At 42.8% G+C, this 19,128-nt stretch overlaps 1 protein-coding gene across 1 annotated transcript in view; it reads left to right on the top strand.

Annotated features, from left to right (window-relative positions):
* RHOBTB3 (Rho related BTB domain containing 3) overlaps positions 1-19,128 on the top strand; it is a 53,565-nt gene that overhangs the window by 23,460 nt on the left and 10,977 nt on the right. The window contains exons 3-8 of the mRNA XM_075137287.1: positions 8,130-8,322; positions 10,678-10,829; positions 12,717-12,828; positions 13,647-14,015; positions 16,158-16,270; positions 17,884-17,995. Coding sequence (XP_074993388.1) covers positions 8,130-8,322; positions 10,678-10,829; positions 12,717-12,828; positions 13,647-14,015; positions 16,158-16,270; positions 17,884-17,995 — 1,051 coding nt within the window. The remainder of the gene's footprint in view (positions 1-8,129; positions 8,323-10,677; positions 10,830-12,716; positions 12,829-13,646; positions 14,016-16,157; positions 16,271-17,883; positions 17,996-19,128) is intronic.

The following is a 19,128-nucleotide window of genomic DNA, read 5'->3' as shown; positions in this document are numbered from 1 at the left end:
TTTTGTTAGTAAGTGAGATAACTTAGTTATGAGTATGAGCAGATCAATGACTATGTAAGAAATCATACTGATAATCTGAATTAAAACATATTTAATGACCACTTAGTCTTAAAAAAAATTAAGCTTAGCAGCTTTTAGAAATTAAAACAATAATCTGTTTCAGCTCCATAATTCTGTCCTTAGATTGATTTTTGCAGTCCTGTAAGGGAAACTTTTTTTTGCAATCTGCAGGAATCGTGATAGTTCCAGAAATACATGATCAGAAGTTTGTAATCTTAAAACCAAATGATCCAGTTTAGCTATCCTTCTGTTCTCCATTTCTCATGCTTTTTTGTCAGCTGCACTTAAACAGACGCTGGTTCAGATGGACTGGTGGATCCTGTTTTTAGTCTTTGAAGCTGCATGTGACCTGCACGTGCAGTTTGCTGCAGTCATTTGAGCGTAGCAATGAGTAAAAGCTCCTGAACATAAATTAAGGCTGTAGGACTTCAGAGGGTGTTTCAGAGTATTGCGGGTTGGTAAGGGAGGGGCGAAGGCAGGCAGGGATAGCTGGAGAAGGGCAGAAGAAAGGACCTAGGTTGGAGATGCAGTTCATGTGTTTTTGTTTTATTTGCATTTGCTCTTCTACAAAACAAGGTTCTTCAGTTCTGGAGACCTTAACTATTTTTGCCCTTGAAAAATGAGCTTGCTATTGTCTGCAGCATTATGTTTCTGAGGCCTTTCTCAGGCAAAGGAGGCAGGAGATTTATTAGTGGGAATGATGAGAACAATTGCCTTTTTTTGCTTAGTAGAAGGCACCTCAGATAGCTGGACTGGGCTCTGCAGGAGGTTGGTTGTTTGGGCGAAGCTGTCTCCTTGCTAGGGTTGGGCAGAACAGGACTGTTTTCCATAGCCTGGATGCTTGAGGTTTGCTACGTCACGGTGGTCCTTTGAGGACTGTTCCTGTGGTAGCCTCGGGAAATGGTACATGGCAGTTCGAAACGTTGACGGACATTGCCTCAAGTACGGTTGCTGTTAATACATCATGTTCTTCATGGAAGAGGATTCTTGTTGCACGTCACTGAAACATAGAGGCGGTGGTATGGTGGGCCTTGCATTATTTCCATCTCTATCATCTGAGTATAATATAAAGGCGGAGTTGCCTCTTACCTGAGATTTATCTGATCTTGATTAAATCCATTTGATTAAGGCAAGCCAGTCCTAGACATAGACTTGGCAACTGAGTACGCTGATAGCTGTGATTCTCCAAACTCAAGGGCGGCAAACTGCTCTTTGTCCTCTACAGCCATCCGTCTGGAAAAGCAGCACGGATGCAAGTTTACCCAGTAGAGCTCCCCAGTGCGTGGGCGGGTTCTTTTGTGAGATAGGTTGTGGTAAGGGTGTGTTTGCTCCTGTTTCCATCTGCTGCTGCACGTGTCTTGTCAGCCCAGGACCCTGCTCAACTCTCTTGAGTCTGCAGGAGGCGTCAACAACCCAAGTGTCTTCGGCTGAACTCTTCCCGATGATATTGGGCATCGTACTATGTACTATATGTCTCTTTGAAAGGGCTGCAGCAAGTTTTTCCAGCAGCTGCTGAAGTGCTCGTGCACTGACGGGTTGGAGAAACATGAAAGGTCTGGACCATGCAGGGAACGCTGCGGCGGTGGCATCATCCTGCTGGGCTCACCGCGGTTGGTGACACAGCAGCAGCGCTGCCGTGAGAGCGTGGTACTTTATAAGCTGATGGTTACTGAAGGTGGCTGCCAAACTGGAGAGGAAGCAAGGCTTCTTGGGTACGATTACCCAAGGCAATGTCCATCAAGTATTGCAGACAGACATGGGAGAACGGTGCTTCCAACCTGCTGTGGGACTGCTGTTTTCACACAGTGGCTCCATAAATACTTCAACCGCCTGTGCGGGTACTATATTCTTTGATACTGCTTGACTTACAAAATTACAAGGATAAATTTGTGTTTGCCAACACGCAAAATAGTGGCAGTGTCCTGGTTTTGCTTCAGTGCAAAACCCAAATACCAAATAATGCTCAAGGCCAGTGTTTTCATAACAAATCCCCCAGGCAAAACATCGCTAATCCCTGCGGAGCACAGCAGACTGCAAAAACCAACACCAATCTTTAACATCTACAGCAAAAACAAGAGCATGGTGCAGATCAGTTAAACTAATATCGAGAGCAGATGAATCAATATTGAGACTGACAACTGTTAACAAACATAAATTCTTTAATATGCTCTAGTTAATCTGTTGGTATCTCAAATCCTTCGAGCCCCATGTTGGGCACCAAAAACGACTGTCATGGTTTAACCCCAGCCAGCAACTAAACCCCACGCAGCCGCTCACTCATCCCCTCCCCTCTGGTAGGATGGGGGAGAGAATCGGGAGAGCAAAAGTGGGAAAACTCGTTGGTTGAGATAAAAACAGTTTAATAATTGGGATAAAACAAAGTAGAGCGGTAGTAATAACAACAACAACAACAATCATAGAACATACAAAGCAGGCGATGCACAATGCAACTGCTCACCACCTGCCGACCAATGCCCAGCCCATCCCCAAGCCACAATTCCCCCTCCCGGACAACGCCTCCTAGTTTATATACTGAACATGACGTCATATGGTATGGAATACCCCATTGGCCAGTTGGGTCAGCTGTCCTGGCTATGCTCCCTCCCAGCTTCTCATGTGCACCCAGCAGAGCATGGGAAGCCGAAAAGTCCTTGACCAATGTAAGCACTACTTAGCAACAACTAAAGCATCAGCGTGCCATCAACATTCCTCTCACACCAAACCCAAGACACAGCACCACACCAGCTGCCAGAAGGAAAATTAACTGTATCCCAGCTGAATCCAGGACAGGCAGCATGTTGTGACATGGGGTTGTAGAGATAGTGGTGGAGCGGACTTTTTAAAATCTGGGGGCAAAATGTTTCCAAAACCACGTTGATTTCCATGTGTCAGTCGCTGGGTATATCACTATGGCCTGCTGTGTCCCGCACTACATTTACAAAGCTGGATGCTGGTATCTCCCACGTGCAGGGGACAGATACACAAGTGGGCCGACATCCTTGTGATTCACATGGCTGGAAAACATTTTGATAAAAAATGCAGACCCAGGATGAGAGGAGATATAAAGAACTAGGGAAAATGTATATGCGTGCTAACATCCATGCCGAATATTGTGATTTTAATAGCTTATCAGTTGCTAATGCATGCTCAAGTTTTGCTCTCATGAAGTATGTTGAACTAGCATGTCCCAGTTTTTCTAATTTCTTGGGGAGTAAACCTCAGTATGGGAGATCGTAACTTACAAGGAGCAATTTGCAAGATAAATTTTAAGATTTGCTTTGGAAAAAGTTGCTTTATTTGGCACTATATCAGATTTGACAGTCTTGGGGACTGAGTTGCCATTTTATTGGCTTGCATGTAGTTTGCAACTTCAGCCACTTTGTACTGAATTTTGTTATGCTTCTGCATATGTACAAGTAAAAACTGCAGAAAAAGTGCAGGCAGAATTCCTAATATCTGCTGTCAAGTGAATCTTCCTCAGCTTCGGAATGAAGCATAACATAGGAGCTATAATTCTTATTTTGATTCATTTAATGATGGTGCTGGAAAAGAAATGGCGGTATAAAAACCTCACTGTGAGTGTCCCCTGCCTAGGTTAACTCTCTTGTTCTTTGCACCTTTGTTTGGAGCCATATTATGCGGATACGAGAGTGTTTCGGTCCTAGGTGGGCAGGCTCCCTTGTCCCCCCAAAGAGCTTCTGCTATTGCCGCTGCCCCAAATCAAGGGCTGGGCTGGGTGGACATCGGGACATTTACGAGCAGCTTCTAGGAAGAGTGAGGGCATTGCATGGGCACAGTGGATTTCACTGCCATTCTATAAAGGCATTCATAAATTATTTTTAACAAAGCAAGTATTGTCCTCTGGAGGGGTCATGTGATTGTGTAGGAAAACCGCGACTTCATTGCCACTGAAGGCTTAATTTTCAACGTTAATGCTTGAGAAGTATGATTTACTAATGGCAAGAATATATTATGAGATGTGCATAATGGAGACATGCAAGGAAAGAATGAAGCTTTTTTCTAATAAGTCCTGAGAGGAATAGCGACAGGAGTATAATTAGATTTAATAAGGTCATATTATAATAACCTTAGCTATGCAGTTACTTTTTCCTTTTGTCAATGGCTGTCTTGGGAAATGTACTGTGCCAAGCACAGGAAGCATGATGAGGAATAGCTGCTACACAAATTTCATAGTTGGAGCCTGCAATTAAGGTTATTCCTGAGTCTGAACTGTTGTTCATCATCTGAAGAAATTCCCTCTGCCATTTTTGCATGAAAGGTTCCCTGAAAGTGATAATCAATTTAACTCGCTTAACCTAGCTAAGGCTCCGGATGCTCTGTCTCAGCAATGCCTTGGGCAAATAACCCTTCGTTGTCAGAGACGTTCTGGAGCATTTTCCCAGCACAGAGCAGGCTATGCTACGCTGATGTGATACGAAAATAACTGCAACAAGATCTCTGGGAACAGGTCTTTCTCTTCTGTGTTTTTAAGCATAACATCCATCTTCGAGAATGGGCTTTTGGGGGTGTTAAATCAAGTATGTGAGGGCATAGGGAAGCTGCAGAACAGTAACAGAAATTGGGTGTCGTGAGACGTTGGTTGGCGCATTCTGCGTTTTTCATTTCTTGATGTACCCCTGGCTGGCTCTTGCCGTGGGAAAGTGGGGTCCATCCCCGCCAGAACTTCATAAACTTTGGTAAAAACCTTCTTGATAGGACTAGCAGAAGCACACAGTGGTGGCACAGGGCACAGACCTCCACAACCTGCTGCAACCTGCAGCCACTCGCACCTGGGAAGCTGTTAGAGCCTGCACCACGTCTCCATAGGATTTCTTTCCCCTCGTAGTTAAACAAAGAGCCGTATTTGCACACTTGTCTGGCTGTTTTCAGTAAGGATTTTGCAAGGTTTCCCCATACCTGCAGAGACTGAAATTTGACAAGCTGGGCTAAGTACAAAGAGGGTAGGGGAATCATGCAAGGTAATGGCCATATTTTCTTTTTGTTGTTATTTTGTTTTCCAAAATACAACTACTTTTCTTATTAGTATTATTTTCATTAGAAAAAAAACCTGTCTGTTTTTTTGCTATATGATACTGACCTCTTAAGCTGCTGTTGTGTTATATGCATGAGCATATGCACATGCAGACAAAGGCAAGTCTACTTCAACGTACTCTGTGGAGATTCCCATCAACGAGAAGAGCATTAGAGCTGCCACTGGTCGGGGTTAGGGCATGGAGGGTCTACCAGGCTGATGTTTTACTGGACAGTGCTCTCCTTGGAGAGCCAGGATGAGGGCTGGGGCCAGAGCAGGGTGCGTGTGTCTGGAGCGTGTCAGATCCCTGGTGTCCTGTCCTCTGCTGCTGGTGGGGCTGGTGTCGGGATGGAGCCACAGCTTGGTGCGCTTTGGTATCTAGGAGCCGTGTCCTCTGCTGTAGGTCAGGACTAGGTTTACGCTGAAGCTAAAGGTGAGGGTCAGAGTTGGTTCTTTCCTTGAGCATGGCTGTGTTCACATTCACCAAAATCTTCCCAAAATCTTTCTGTTTTGTAACATGAAATTGTGTCATAATGCATTAGGCATTTAGCTCCGTTGTAAAATGGAGGGAGCTACAAACCACATACAAACATATCACAACATGTAAAAAATATATATTTCATTCTGTAAGAAGTTTCCATAAATATTTTTTATTATTAATACTTAAACTGGTGGCAGAATTCTTGCGTATGTGTGCACCTGTGCTTTAGACCTCAGTGGTGACACTGCTGGTTATCACCGAGCTCATGGCTCGGGGTCATTTGCACCGGGCGTGTGCAAACCAGGGCTGAGCTTGAAGGCGGGCAACTAGAAGGAAATTGCAAAGGAACAGGCATGCTTTCTGTCTGCCAGCATAGAACAACTAAATACTCTGTATTATTTTTTGGTTTGCATTGTATTTTTTCTCTTAAGCCTTTGTCGTGTTAAATGTGTACAACCCTACTAAAAATTCGGTGTTGAGATCTTCATCAGCTAAAACATACTAAAGCTGTCCCTTGAAAATTCTCAATTTTTGCCTATGTGGTCAGGTTCTGCAAATGCCCATCTAGCTGGCTGTTTCAAAGGGCTGTAGCTGGTCATCGTACTGCTACAGGTGCTAAACTTGTGTTTATGTGTTAACTTTATATTCTTAGCACAGCTTAAATGATTCTGTTACATGCTGGGGGAGTTGTTCCTTAGCCTGGGATTATAATAGTCTCTAACTGAGTTGACTGAAAAAACAAATACCAAGAGCAGTGCTCTTAAAGCTCTTGTGAACATAGTGAATCATTGAATAGCTATTCTTGATAATTTGTTAATTTTCTGTGGTTTTCTTATTGCAGAACAAGAACATCTATTAAAGAAATTAATGGGAATACCTATTATACTTTAAGTTTATTTCCTGGCTTATTTCTGTGTAAAGACAAGACCTAAATTGGGTACGACGTGCACTGACAGTCTAGGCAATAATTTGCCCACTGATACATGTCTGTCAAGTTCTTGATACCTCTTGTACTTCAGAGCATTGCAGCTGCTTCACCACAGATTTGAAACAATGACTTTTCTGAAGTGATCAAAAATAATTATATTGACAATGCAAACCACCTGTTGATATTAATAATCTTTCGTATATTTCTCTGGTTGCCATCTGTAATGCTGTGACCTGTTCTTCAAAAATCACATTGACGGTCCCCAACCCAAACTTTGGGTCCTTTTTGTCAATTCTGTGCTTACTTACTCCTCTCTTCCACATCTTCTTTATTTCATCATTGCTTTTTTCCATTCTTTTCCAAGATCCCAAGTTCTTCTAGCTTTGGCTCGTGTTATACAGGACTGTTTAGAATCACAGAATGGTTTGGGTTGGAAAGGACCTTCAAAGACCGCCTAGTCCAACACGCTGCCATGGGCAGGGACATCTTTCATTAGATCAGGTTGCTCAAAGCTCCGTCCAGCTTGACCTTGAACACTTCCAGGGATGGGGCATCCACAACTTCTCTGGGCAACCTGTTCCAATGTCTCACCACTCCCATTAAAAAAAAAAAAAGTCTTCCTTATATCCAATCTAACCCTACCCTCTTTCAGTTTAGAACCGTTGTCCCTTGTCCTTTCACTACAGACCCTGGTAAAAAGTCTCTCTCCATCTGTCTTACAAGCCCCCTTAAAGTACTGAAGGGCCGCAATAAGGTCTCTCTGTTCCAAGAGGTCATAGCATTTTAGTTTTTTGAGTTGATTTTCAGTTCTCTGGACCAGTTCCAGATTTCTGTCAAGAATTTTCAATTGAGCATATGTGCAAAGCCATGGCTTTCATTGGTATTTATGAGCTACCTTTAGGTAAAGAAGAAATTGTGAAATTATAGTTCTCATGACAAATATACAAGTAATAACTGTATATTACACGTGGCTACAGCACAGTTGTAAATTAACAGGATACAAAATAATTTTACAGTGTAAGTCTTACACTCAACGCACAGAACGATGACAAACTGAATGTGAAGTCAAAAAACAAAGTTTAGTTATGTGATTAAAGTCCTTATCCCGAAGACATTAACACTTGTTAAAGCTACATGGAAGCTCGTGTGAAGCAGATAAAAATCACACTTAACTGATGAAACTTGTATTTAAAGGTTCATAGGCACATAGCCTAGTCTGTGTAATCCTTTCCCTAAAACATTGTACTAAGTAATGGTTTTGTATGAATTGCTGCAAACCTCTACCACTAAAGCTGCTTTTATTTCTGTAATAAAACATTTAAAAGTTAAGTAATTAAACCAGTAAAGTTTCTTCGTGCAAAGTGTATTCCTAGATAAACCCTATTTTTTCTTCTTCCTGAAGAATTCCTGAATGCATAAAAGAGATTTATTGTTTATTATAATGAACAACTTGTTCTCCAAACAAGGAAATTACAAAGCATGAATTCTGCTCTTTGTTTCACGTCTTCAAATAAGAGATTAAGTTATCAGTTAAAAATACTTTTGTAAGGTTTTGCATTAAGACTGTTGAATAGTTCCCCTTTTCCTTTATAGACAGGAAATTCTTGATCAGTGTTTTTTCTGTTTAGGGTATATTTGACAGTGACTGGTACACCTCTCGCAGTCTCATTGGAGGAGCTGATATTATTGTGATTAAATACTCTGTCAATGACAAGACTTCATTTCAAGAACTAAGGGACAGTTATGTCCCAATGATAAAAAAAGCATTAAACCACTGTTCAGTTCCAGTAATAATTTCTGCTATTGGTGCAAGAAAAAACGGTATGTACCCAGTCTCCTGTAGTAATAGTTAAAATCTCACTTGGAAGTTGGAGATGCTGTAATTTCAGTAGAAGCTGATTGTTTTTCCAAGTTGTTAACAGAAACAACTAATCTGTCAGGATGACAGTAATATGTGCATGTATTATGGTTCTGTAGACTGCTGTATTAGCAAGAACATTATGCTTAATTAACCCTGGCGATGAAAGGCATCCTGTCCTGCTTTGACCTCTGCAACGACTCTTCTTGTGGAGCCATCACACACGGGGGTTAAATCTAGTGCTTTGGATTAAGCAGCGTGCATTTGAGCGTATGAGATGAACCCTATGGTTATGAGTTCTCTCTGGTCATGTCTCAGGTATAAAATATCTCTAGAGTATGAGATTAAAACTAAGTCCATCAGCTTGCAACCACTGGAGAGGGGGTGGGAAAAGCCTCGAAATTCTCTCGGATGTTGTCAGATGCACGGACATACCAGCCCTTTGGGTAGCACAATGTGCCACGTGCTGCCACATCAACAGAGCTGACCTGTCACGGCAGAGCAGCTATGGTACGGCTATGGTATAGCTATGGCATAGCTTACGTGTTCGCACAATGCCCTGTCCAGGCTGATCAGTAGTCTGCTGTGAGAACGATGCAAATCGATTTTAGACTGAATATTCAGCACAAAGTTGTTGTTGTTGCTGTCTAATCAATATGAAAATCAAAGTTGCTTGGCTGTGGAAGGACCACGTGGACTTACAAAGTGTCCTGCAGCTGACGGGGGCAATGCTGGTGAGAACACGTTCATGGTTTGGGTAGACATTGGTACCTTCTGTTTGTTCACATCAGGGAAATAAAGTTCTGAAAGAATACCACAGATACCGATAGAACAAACATACAAACTTTATTCTGTATTCCAAATGTTTTGCATTGTGCTTTTGTTGATTTCATATGGTCTTTTTAGTTGTGGGACCAGATTTTTAATTTTTTTTTTCCTAAAGCAATGAATGCAAAATTTGAGCCTGTGAGCTGTCTTTTACTTTATGAGTTTGACTAAAACAAGTGTTTCTGAGTATCCTTCCTCCTACGAGTAAGAGGCGTGATGGATGTAGACGTAGACATTTATTTTTTAACGTACAAAGAAATACTAAGCTATATGAACTGTGTCTTCTGTGGATGTAATGCTCAGTTTTGCCATGGTCCGCTTATATATCATTTTTGCTCAGTGATTGAAAAAGGACTGTTAAAGAACTCTATTACAATTAAATCTTTATTTTCTTCCCTTCAGTAATTCACTGATAATGATCAAATATTTTTATGCTGTGATTTGTTCAGGGGTAATAAATCCACCATTCTAAAGGCAAGGTCTCGCTGAAGTAATGTTTGTCTTCCCCGACACCTTTTCGTGCACTTTTTATTTAAGCACACGAGACCACTAATCTGAGTGACTCCACTACTGGCATTTTTCTTTTCCACTTTTTTTTTTCTGTCTCCTCCCTAAATACTGTGACCGTGGGAGAAGTCATGCTCTCCAGTCGCAGTTTCGCTTCGGGACCTGCCGGAGCAGGCTGCTGTGCCGACACAGAGCCCTTTTGTTTCTAGGAGGTATGTGTGAACACAGCAGTTTGTGCATACAAATTACTAAGATCTTAATCCTCTGTAGTAGCAAGTGGTACTGCCAAAAGAAATTTTAAAAAGCTGTGTTATTACATGTTATCCATAGGTCTGAGCAGAGGAAATTAATGTAGAGCATGCTCGGCACATTTGAAAGCATATCCATGGCCGGCAAGTTCTTACCGGCATGAAGTGAAGTTGAGCCAGGGTGGCTAACAGATTTTTGTCAGTTCACCAGCATAACCTTCCAAAATACCTATTTTGGCTTAAAAAAATTATGTAAAATACGGGTAATGAAATCATATTCCGCAGTACGTACATGCCCGTAACAGCTGGGACTGCAGTGGAAATTTTTCCCTTCCGTTACTGTGCGTGCTTCCTGCAATTAAACAAGTTTAAGGGTGATACTAATGAATGGTAACACCTGCAGGCTAGTACAACACCTGTGCATATAAGGATACCGAGGCTCCAAGCCAAACCTGACTTCTGGAAGTCCTGCTTGACTGTGCCTTGACAAAACTGAATGTAAAATAATGCTAATGCTAATGTAAGCTGAGCTTTGTATAGCAGCTAATATTTTGAACTGGTTAATAAGAAGTTCATTTTTTGGCAGTAATTACAGATTTCTCACTATAAAATGACTATGTTTCCATTTCCCTTTTTGTTCTTTTCTAAATAATACATCTTTGCAATTATTTAGGAAGGTAAGTATTCTGGATTGTTTGACAAAAATGGCTTTTTCTGCGTGACTTTTTACCCCAGGAGTGCCTTGCACCTGCCCCCTGTGCACTTCGGACAGGAGGAGCTGTGTCACCACCTCCGAGGGAGTGCAGCTGGCCAAGGAGCTGGGAGCTACTTACCTCGAACTGCACACTCTGAATGACTTCTACATACAGAAGTGCTTCGGAGGAGTGGTGAGTGAGGAAGCCCTGGCTTGAGAGCAGGGTGGCACACGTGGGAGGTGCACGGCCGATGTCGGGGCTTCGGAGAGCGAGCAGAGGCAGACCACGAGCCCTCCCACCGAGGGCGAGCTCCCACTGGTGCTAGATTCAGACTAGATAGAAGGAAGAAATATTTTACGCCGAGGGTGGTGAGACACGGGCACAGGTTGCCCAGAGAGGTGGTCGATGCCCCATCCCTGGGAACATTCCAGGTCAGGTTGGACGGGGCTCTGAGCAACCTGATCGAGTTGAAGATGTTCCTGCCCACGGCAGGGGGATTGGACTAGATGAGGTTTGAAGGTCCCTTCCAACCCAAACCATTCTATGATTCTATGACGTTAGCTGAAGTGGCAGTACTGAGCTTTTTCTGGTTTTAACTACCTTCTAGGAAGGTTTAGGAAATACTACCCACTGCAATAATTTTTACCCTCCTATTCCTGTCCTTTTATCTTGCTGGGATGGGATAATGAAACCCAGCTGGACAAGGCACTCAACAACCCCATCCCACTTTGAAGACGAGTCCTGCTTTGAGCAGAAGCCCTAAGTGGGTGACCTCCATAGGTCCCTTCCAACCTGCATTATTCCATAATATCCTGATATTTTTTATTCTAATTGCTCAAACTCTTACGGCTGCTGTACTTGTACAATGAGACAGGTAAGATTGTCGAATTGCCTGATTTTTTAGCATATTCTTGTGGTCGCTCAGTTCGCAGTCGTGACGCAGTTTGCAGTCCTGAGCTGAGCTGGGGTCAGATGCAGTGAAGCTGAATGAGGCAGAAGCTCAGAGACTTGTTAAAATGTCCCACCTCTAATGAGCTTGTTCTTCTTCCGCTCGCCTGAAGACAGGAAAGCCCACTGAGCAGTTTCTAAATACAGTCTTTCAGATTTATTTGTCTTCTCCACAAAATTATTTCACACTGACATTTCATTTTCAGTTTTAAGAGGTGTTTTAAGCTCAGCCCTTTTTTGAACCTTTCGGTTACTTTCCCAGTGGCACTTGGACTTGAGCAAAAAAATGTAGTTCTTTCGGCAAGGTAGTTTCACACGGTTTGTACTGTTGTTGTCCCTGGTGTATAAGTACAGTGCGTTTCCATGGGATTCGATAGTAACTTGGAATATCTAGGACAACAGTTAGCCAATTTTTATTGGACCCATTCATTCCCAATTAAAAATGAGGAATCCACTCAACAACTGGTGCAGTCAGAGTACTTTTCTAGTTTTTGGAAGGCACTATATGTTACAGTACCACCTTGGGTGATAAAAGCTTTTAAGACGTGCATTAACTCGAATGGAACCACCCTTTGTGCCTCTTTGTTCCTGCAAAAGGGATCATTTTCCCTCAGGCACAATTTTATTGCAGTGATGACGCTTGTAGTCTGTCCCAGTGAAACAAACCTTGCCCACAAAGGTCACCCTGTAATGTGACTTTTTCAGAGGACACGGCAGCGTTGCGTGCTGGTGGTGGTTACCCGCAAGCTGAAGAGCGCGTATATGGTTTTGTTATTTCCATCACTTGGCCTGATTGTTATCCACCAAGTCTTATTCTTCTCTGTAATTCTGTAATTAGCATCTATGGAGGTTGGTAAATTGAATATCTTTGTGCCTGTCATTTCTGGGAAGATCAAATACAAGAGAATTAACCACCAGCATTTGAATAAATAGCCTTTCAAATTGTGGTAATCCCAGCTACATTTGGTATACCTTCTGCTGGCAAAGGAGCGTTGGGGCTCATGACCTGGATGTCTGTTCACAGTGGCAGAGGCCTCCGTCCTGCATACGGCACCGCTCCTTCTCCTTAGTTCGAGGTCTAGGTTGTTCTTAAATAACTAGGATTTTTAAAAAGTACATTTTGTGTTTTAGCTGGAATATTTTATGATCCAAAGTTTGAATCAGAAGTCATCTGAAAAAATGAAGAAAAGGAAAAAGGCGCAGAAGTGCCATCGAGTTCAGCCACCCCAGCTTGAACAGCCAGGTGCCCGCTGATGTCTGGTCTCTAGTATCGTTCGTTACGTGTGTCATGTTCTTTGCGCAATTAGCATTTTGTAATCGTTACTGGGAGCTGTGCTATCTATCATCAGCTATTCTGGTTATATTGCTCTAGTTGTATCATCTTTTAGTGATGGTTTAATTAATTTGGGGAGAATTTATAGCAATATGTAACATTGCAATGGACTTTGTAGACAAAAATAATAGGAGTGGTTTTCTGGTGCACTTGGTGAAATGCAAACACGAGTTAATAAAAGCTTTACATAAAAGCTTTACAAACAAATTATAAAAGAAAGTCATTACATCATGCTTTATTATTCTACAATATCATCAAGTAATATTTTTATTTGCTGCAAATAGAACAAGGGAGGTGTATGCCCCTGCACATGGTTTCCTGCATGTGATTTCTCAGCATCTGATGCATTTATTCAGTGAAATAATCGCTGACAAGTATTACCTCTAAATACGTAGTTGTCTCTTCTCACACGTACTAGAAATTTACTCAGATCCTTTGGGTTTACTCACAGGCAAGGTTTCCTTTAAACGTAAGTGCCTGAAGAGATTTTGTAAAAGGATGGACACTTTTTACTAAACTAAGTACTTCTTATATTTCTTATTTTACTATACTAAGTATTTCCATTTTTAGAGTATTTTACTAAACATATTCAAATGGCATATAAGAAATTTTCTTATCGAATACTTCTTTCGAAAATTGTCCTTCATTTGATCAGATCTCTGGGAATAGCGTTGCGCTGTAGTTAACATGTCCTTCAACTCTACAGCCCGACTCGTTATCTTTCGCAGAAAAAATGCCGATCTTAAAGGGCGAAGCCTCGCACTACGACGCCGACCTGCACAACCTGCTCTGCTGCTGCCAGTGCGCGGACGTGGCCTTTTACCCCGAGGACCTCAGCACGGTGGTGGAGGCTCACAAGATCATCCTCTGCTCCGTCAGCCACCTCTTCATGCTGCTTTTCGAGGTGAAGAGCCCCGCCGACATCCGCGACGCCTCCATCGTGCGGACGGCGCAGAGCCTCTTCGCGGTGGAGGCGGGGGCCGCCTCGCCCCCCGCCCCCCGCGGCGTCCCGCCCTGCGTCCCACCGGCGAGGGTGGTGGTGAAGGACTCCCTCTTCTGCTCCTGTCTGCCGGACATCCTCCACTTCATCTACTCAGGTACCCCCGGGAACGGGGACTCGTTTCTCGTGCAGCTGATGTCCCATGAAGGAGCGCGTGCATCAGCCCAAGGAACATGCCTTTGCTGTCGGGAGGTGATGTTCTGCCGGGCGGCTACATCTGTTTTATCCCTTGTGATTGTTACGAACAATGTCTGTATGAAAGAAGCCCTTCACCTAGATTTAATAAAAATCAAATCAGTTATCGTTCCAGATCCAATGAACGTAAATTAAGTGCAGTATCTTACTGAACAAAGTCTGTAAGCTAATATCAGTAATATTAAAAGCTTTGCCAAAAAAATCTAGAGCTTGAGACAGTTTCAGATTTCGGGTTTTTAGAATACTTAAAATGGCTGCATGTTCTAAAGGCATTGACAGAGTGCAGTTTTCCTTAAGAAAACTCAAGTGATTTCTCTTCTGGGCACGGTGCTGCTGAAGAGAAAGCCCTGGAAACTGGTTGGAGTGCAGGGGTCTCTGGTACGTTGCATGCGTTTTGCTACCGATTCAGTACAGGCAGTGACCTCACCTAATCCCAGCTCTCTGTTAAAATGGCACTGATATTTTTCTATCTTTTTAAGTGTTGCTTAGGAATCCTCAGGTGAAAGAGAATTTTTTTTTCTGGAAGTACCTGGTACCTGTTTATTCTTTATAAAATATTTTGCAAGATGTCAGTATATAAGAATATCTATTTTATATTTGTCGAAAGAATTAGCAGACTGTTTAATGATGCATTCTGATTTTAATTGTAATAAACTGTAATTAAAAAAAGCCCCAAATAATTATATTGTTAAAGCTGCAGAAAGAAGCTTAGTCCATCTCTGTAGACTGATACCTGCCTGACATATGAAAAGGATTTCTGCCTGCTACTAAGCTGAGACATGAACACTGGCTTGTGAAGACACAAGGGAGACTCTTTCAGCTTTCAGTTAGAGTTTGTACATTGAAAACATCCCTTTCAGTTCTTTCCAAACCAGTGTCAAACAAAGAACAGATGCAGAAGTTTTTCAGTGTGAATGGACTGATTTTTTTATTTACTGGGGACATGAATAGCAGATTAAACCTGGAATTCCAGCAGGTGAAAGATAAGTGCGTCTGCTGCCTTCTGTGTATTAATTTCATTTCTGCGGATGTCAACCAAAGAGGTTGGAAACTTTGTACAGTTGTAGGGGAAGCTCTGCTGTAAGTCACAGCTCCCAACCTGCCGGGCGCGGCCAAAAGTCATTGCACTGTTCAGCACCTTCGAGAGATCATGAGGTTTTTCAAAGGCGCTTAAGGCACGGGCTGAGAATAGATCAGGTCATGAGGCAGCGTCATCGTTTTCAGCCTTTCAGGACCGTGACATTATGCTCATGAGGTTATAGACACTTAACCATCCATACGGTATGCGTAGGAGCTGACAGAGCCAAAGGTGCGGTGTGCTGTATGTGCTCCTTCAGCCTTTTCTGCAGCGCAGTGCCTTCAGGGCTGTGCTGACTTGTGCTTTACCCCGAGCTTTACCTGTCCCTGACTCTTCCTTGCTGCGTGGCCCTGGGGATCAGAGCTGAAAGTTGCCAAAAAGCCCCATGGTGTCTTTGAGACTTACTCCAGCAAAGTGTATAGGGATAAACTGTGTTTGTTTTAACGCCGGTCAACACTTCTGTTTTCTCCGAGAAAGCTGTTGATAGACCTAAGAGAATATCATGGTTTTGACTCTGAAAACAAGAAAAAAAGAAATTCCATTGCAAACTTTGTGCTGTTTTTAGCTGTGCATGAAGCTTTTCTGGTTCAGACACCTGCAAAGCCATGCAACCAGCAATATGAGCAGAAGCTAAAGAGCTTCCATAAATCTTGAAACATTCAGGATTTTTTCCTGAATGTCCATCTGCAGTATATAGTGATTGAACTGGGAGGAATCCAGAAATTTATCTGGAAAGCAAGAGAGATGTCCTGATCTGCCTGTACTTGATTGCATTCTTGTAAAAGTACCATGGAAGTTTTATTGTGCAAGAATTGCATCTTGCCCTTCCTAAGCAGATCTGGCTGATTTATGTGCAAAAAATACAGTTTCTGAATGATCTGTTTGGCATTGTTGTCATCTTTTCTCTACCTGCTAAGGCCTGTGCCTTGTTGATTTATAATCCAGCTTTACCTGGTCTTGTGACAGGTGCTTTCCAGTGGGAACGATTAGAAGAGGATATAAAAAAGAAGTTGAAGGATCCAGAAAAAACTGAACACGTGCTTGAGAAAGTTAAATGTATCCTGAAAACTCCAGGGAAGGTACATCTAACTCTCTTGGGGTAACTGTTAGTATTAGTTACTTAAGTTCTTGGGAAATCGTTTTGTAGACGAGGTTTCCTTGTCAGCCCTTGTTTTAAACTCACTTTGGCTTACACAGCTTTTATTACTTTATCAGTGGGTTGTTCACAGGCATGTACAAAATAGAAACACAGAGATGCTGATATAATGTGCAGAATTACTGTAATCGGTAAAAAGCACACAAGTAGGTATCCTAAAAGGATTACTCATATTCACAGCTTTGCGCATTGTCTAACAATATGATTATGTGTTCCTAATTCTCATGTAATAGACGCTGCCCAGGAAAGCTTTGCTTTCTGAGTATGTGCCAAAAGTTATGTTTCTGCAGTAGATCAGGAGACTTGGTTTCTCTTGTAAGTGTTGTGATGTGGAAATCTATCTATAGCTCAATATATTTAATTCAGCAGATGACGTCATATACAATGTAATTTATGTCACATTATTACGTTAATAAAAAGTTCCAATATAGAATTAGTTTTAACAGCCATTTGCTGATAGAGCTTATACATTCCTTGACACTATAGAACTTGCACAAAGTATTTCTGTCAATTTAAATGGGAAATCATCTCGGAGTGTCTTGAGATAACATAATATAAAGATCAAAAAGTTTCTTAGCTGTTTTAAGCTTCTGATCGCTCAGCTGTAGGCTTCCACAGCTAAAACATTCATAGGGTTGGACTTAGGTAGTCCTGAAAACTTTTAAGATAATGAGCCTGAGTTGTAGTTTCTTCTGGGGTTCTGTTATGCCTTTGGGATACTTTTATTTCATGTTTAAAAATTTTTCTTCAAAGACATCAGGACTAGACATGAACTGTGATTTTCTTTATTAATTATAGAAATTAGGTAAAATTTTAACCATAAATTCAACCTCGTCTGAATTTCACTTATCACAAACTAGCGGTATGATTTTGATGTTGTTCCTTTTGGTAGCTTTAGATTCCATTTTTCAAGTAAGAGAAACAAAACTGAAAAACTAACTGGAGGGTCTTGACGCTAGCATGCCCAGATTATTGTAAGAGAAGTCTGTGCTTCAGCCTGTGAGCTCCCTCCGCCGCTGTGGAGGCAATATCAGGGCAATATCAAGAAACACACAACTTTGGCTGCCTCGCATCCGTACGCGGCATCGCGCCGGAGGGTGGATGTGTGTCCCACCAGCGCTCCCCCCAGAGCCCTCAGACCTTGTGTTTCTGCTGCCTTGGGTCCGAATAGGGCATATAAATAGGTATAAATAAGTTTGGAGTCCATAAAATTCGCGATGCAGTCAAACCTGCCCAGAAGTGCTGGACGGGGGAGTTTTGCGACAGGTCAGAGAGTACCCAGGGGAGAGCTGGGGTGTGAGTGTAGGAGACAGAGACGTCTTGGAGCTGCTGCACTGTGGGAAATAGGAAAATAAATGATAAAGATGGTTGCAGAGGGTTGCGCTGCTAGAGGCGCGGCTGAGTAGCATTAGCGAAAGAACATAAAGTAGAAAGCAAAAGCTGTTGTTTGGTTTCCCCATATAAATGACGTCTTGTAATCTTTTATTCTGTTGCCAACTATACATGACAGTGTTCTATTAATAATTTATTTTGCAGCTAAGCACTGTAAAGGACTGCAGATCTCACCAGATAAAACGGCTGTATAATACTTCTCTCAGGCTGTTCTTTAATACACCTGTCCTAGCTGACGTCATCTTCAAAATACAAGGTACGGTACCTCTGCTCCTGTCGACGTGGGCACCGCTGCGCCTCCAGCATTTATCCTCTCTGCAGGAGAGTGGGAAATGGAGGTGACTGTATATTCTGTTGCATCAAAACTAAGAAAATGTATACGCTTTGCTATCACTGTGGAAAGCAGTTTTTGCTTAGGACTAGCGCTTGTCCCTATGGATGCTTTACAGCAGTGCCCACTCTGAACGTGGTTTATCAGGGCTGAGCCTCTACGAATGCCCTCTGCCTGCCATGGTGGACTTTGTGCCTCTCTGACTAACACTCACCCCTCGGAAGCTTAGCGAAATGAAGGGTGTGCTGCAGGAGAGGGTCCTGCAACGGCATAGCACCGAGGTAGCAAGACTAAACCAGGGATTGCATCACAGGGGATGGTGATTTTATTTTAAAAGTTATTTCTCTCGCTCACGTTCCCACCTGCACAAGCACCGGGATGTATCCAAGGGCTCTGCCCAGCATCAGACCTCGGAGAGGCGTGGACTCCAGTGGCCACGTCTACACTCGTTGCCCTCAGTGGAAAGACCAGAGATGCTGGTTATTGACTCGTGACCACCTTCCGTCCGTCTCAGGCTGGGGCTGTCTGTGGACGTCCCTTTCTCTACCCTCCAGAAGCTGACAGGGACTTATGTCCCACTCCTGTGCCTCCTTAGGCTTTGTTCACTGCCCTTCTTCCCCCAACGTGGGCATACCTAGAAATGCACGCAGATGTGCGGGGGTTTTGATGACCTCCTAATCTAGGTGCCATCAACACTCGCGGGGTTTTACTGCCCTTCTAGATGATCCCGTACTGAGCTTCATGTTTCTGTCACAGGTCTCTGCAACTTCTGTATGATAGGTGACTCCTTATGAAAGCAACCTTCAGCCTTGCGGGCGCCTAGGTTAGACCTGCCTGTTGCTTAACCCTGCAGGCGTGAAAAGAAACATCTAACTTACTGGGTTTTTTAAAAAAAAAAAGTCTGTAGAGATGATGTAGTTATTTAGTCCCCTTTGTGGCCAGGATTAAAAAGATGTGGAGGAGCAGAGGCTGGCTCTCCATGCTGACTTGTCTGTAGCAGCCTGAAGTTACAAAGGTTGTTGGTGGTGTTACATAGGTCTGCTCACAAAGATGCCAAG

Source organism: Calonectris borealis, chromosome Z, assembly GCF_964195595.1.
Source record: "Calonectris borealis chromosome Z, bCalBor7.hap1.2, whole genome shotgun sequence".
NCBI classification, from domain to species: Eukaryota; Metazoa; Chordata; class Aves; order Procellariiformes; family Procellariidae; genus Calonectris; species Calonectris borealis.
The sequence above is the reverse complement of the archived record's forward strand: the minus strand, read 5'-3'. Positions and strand labels throughout refer to the sequence as shown.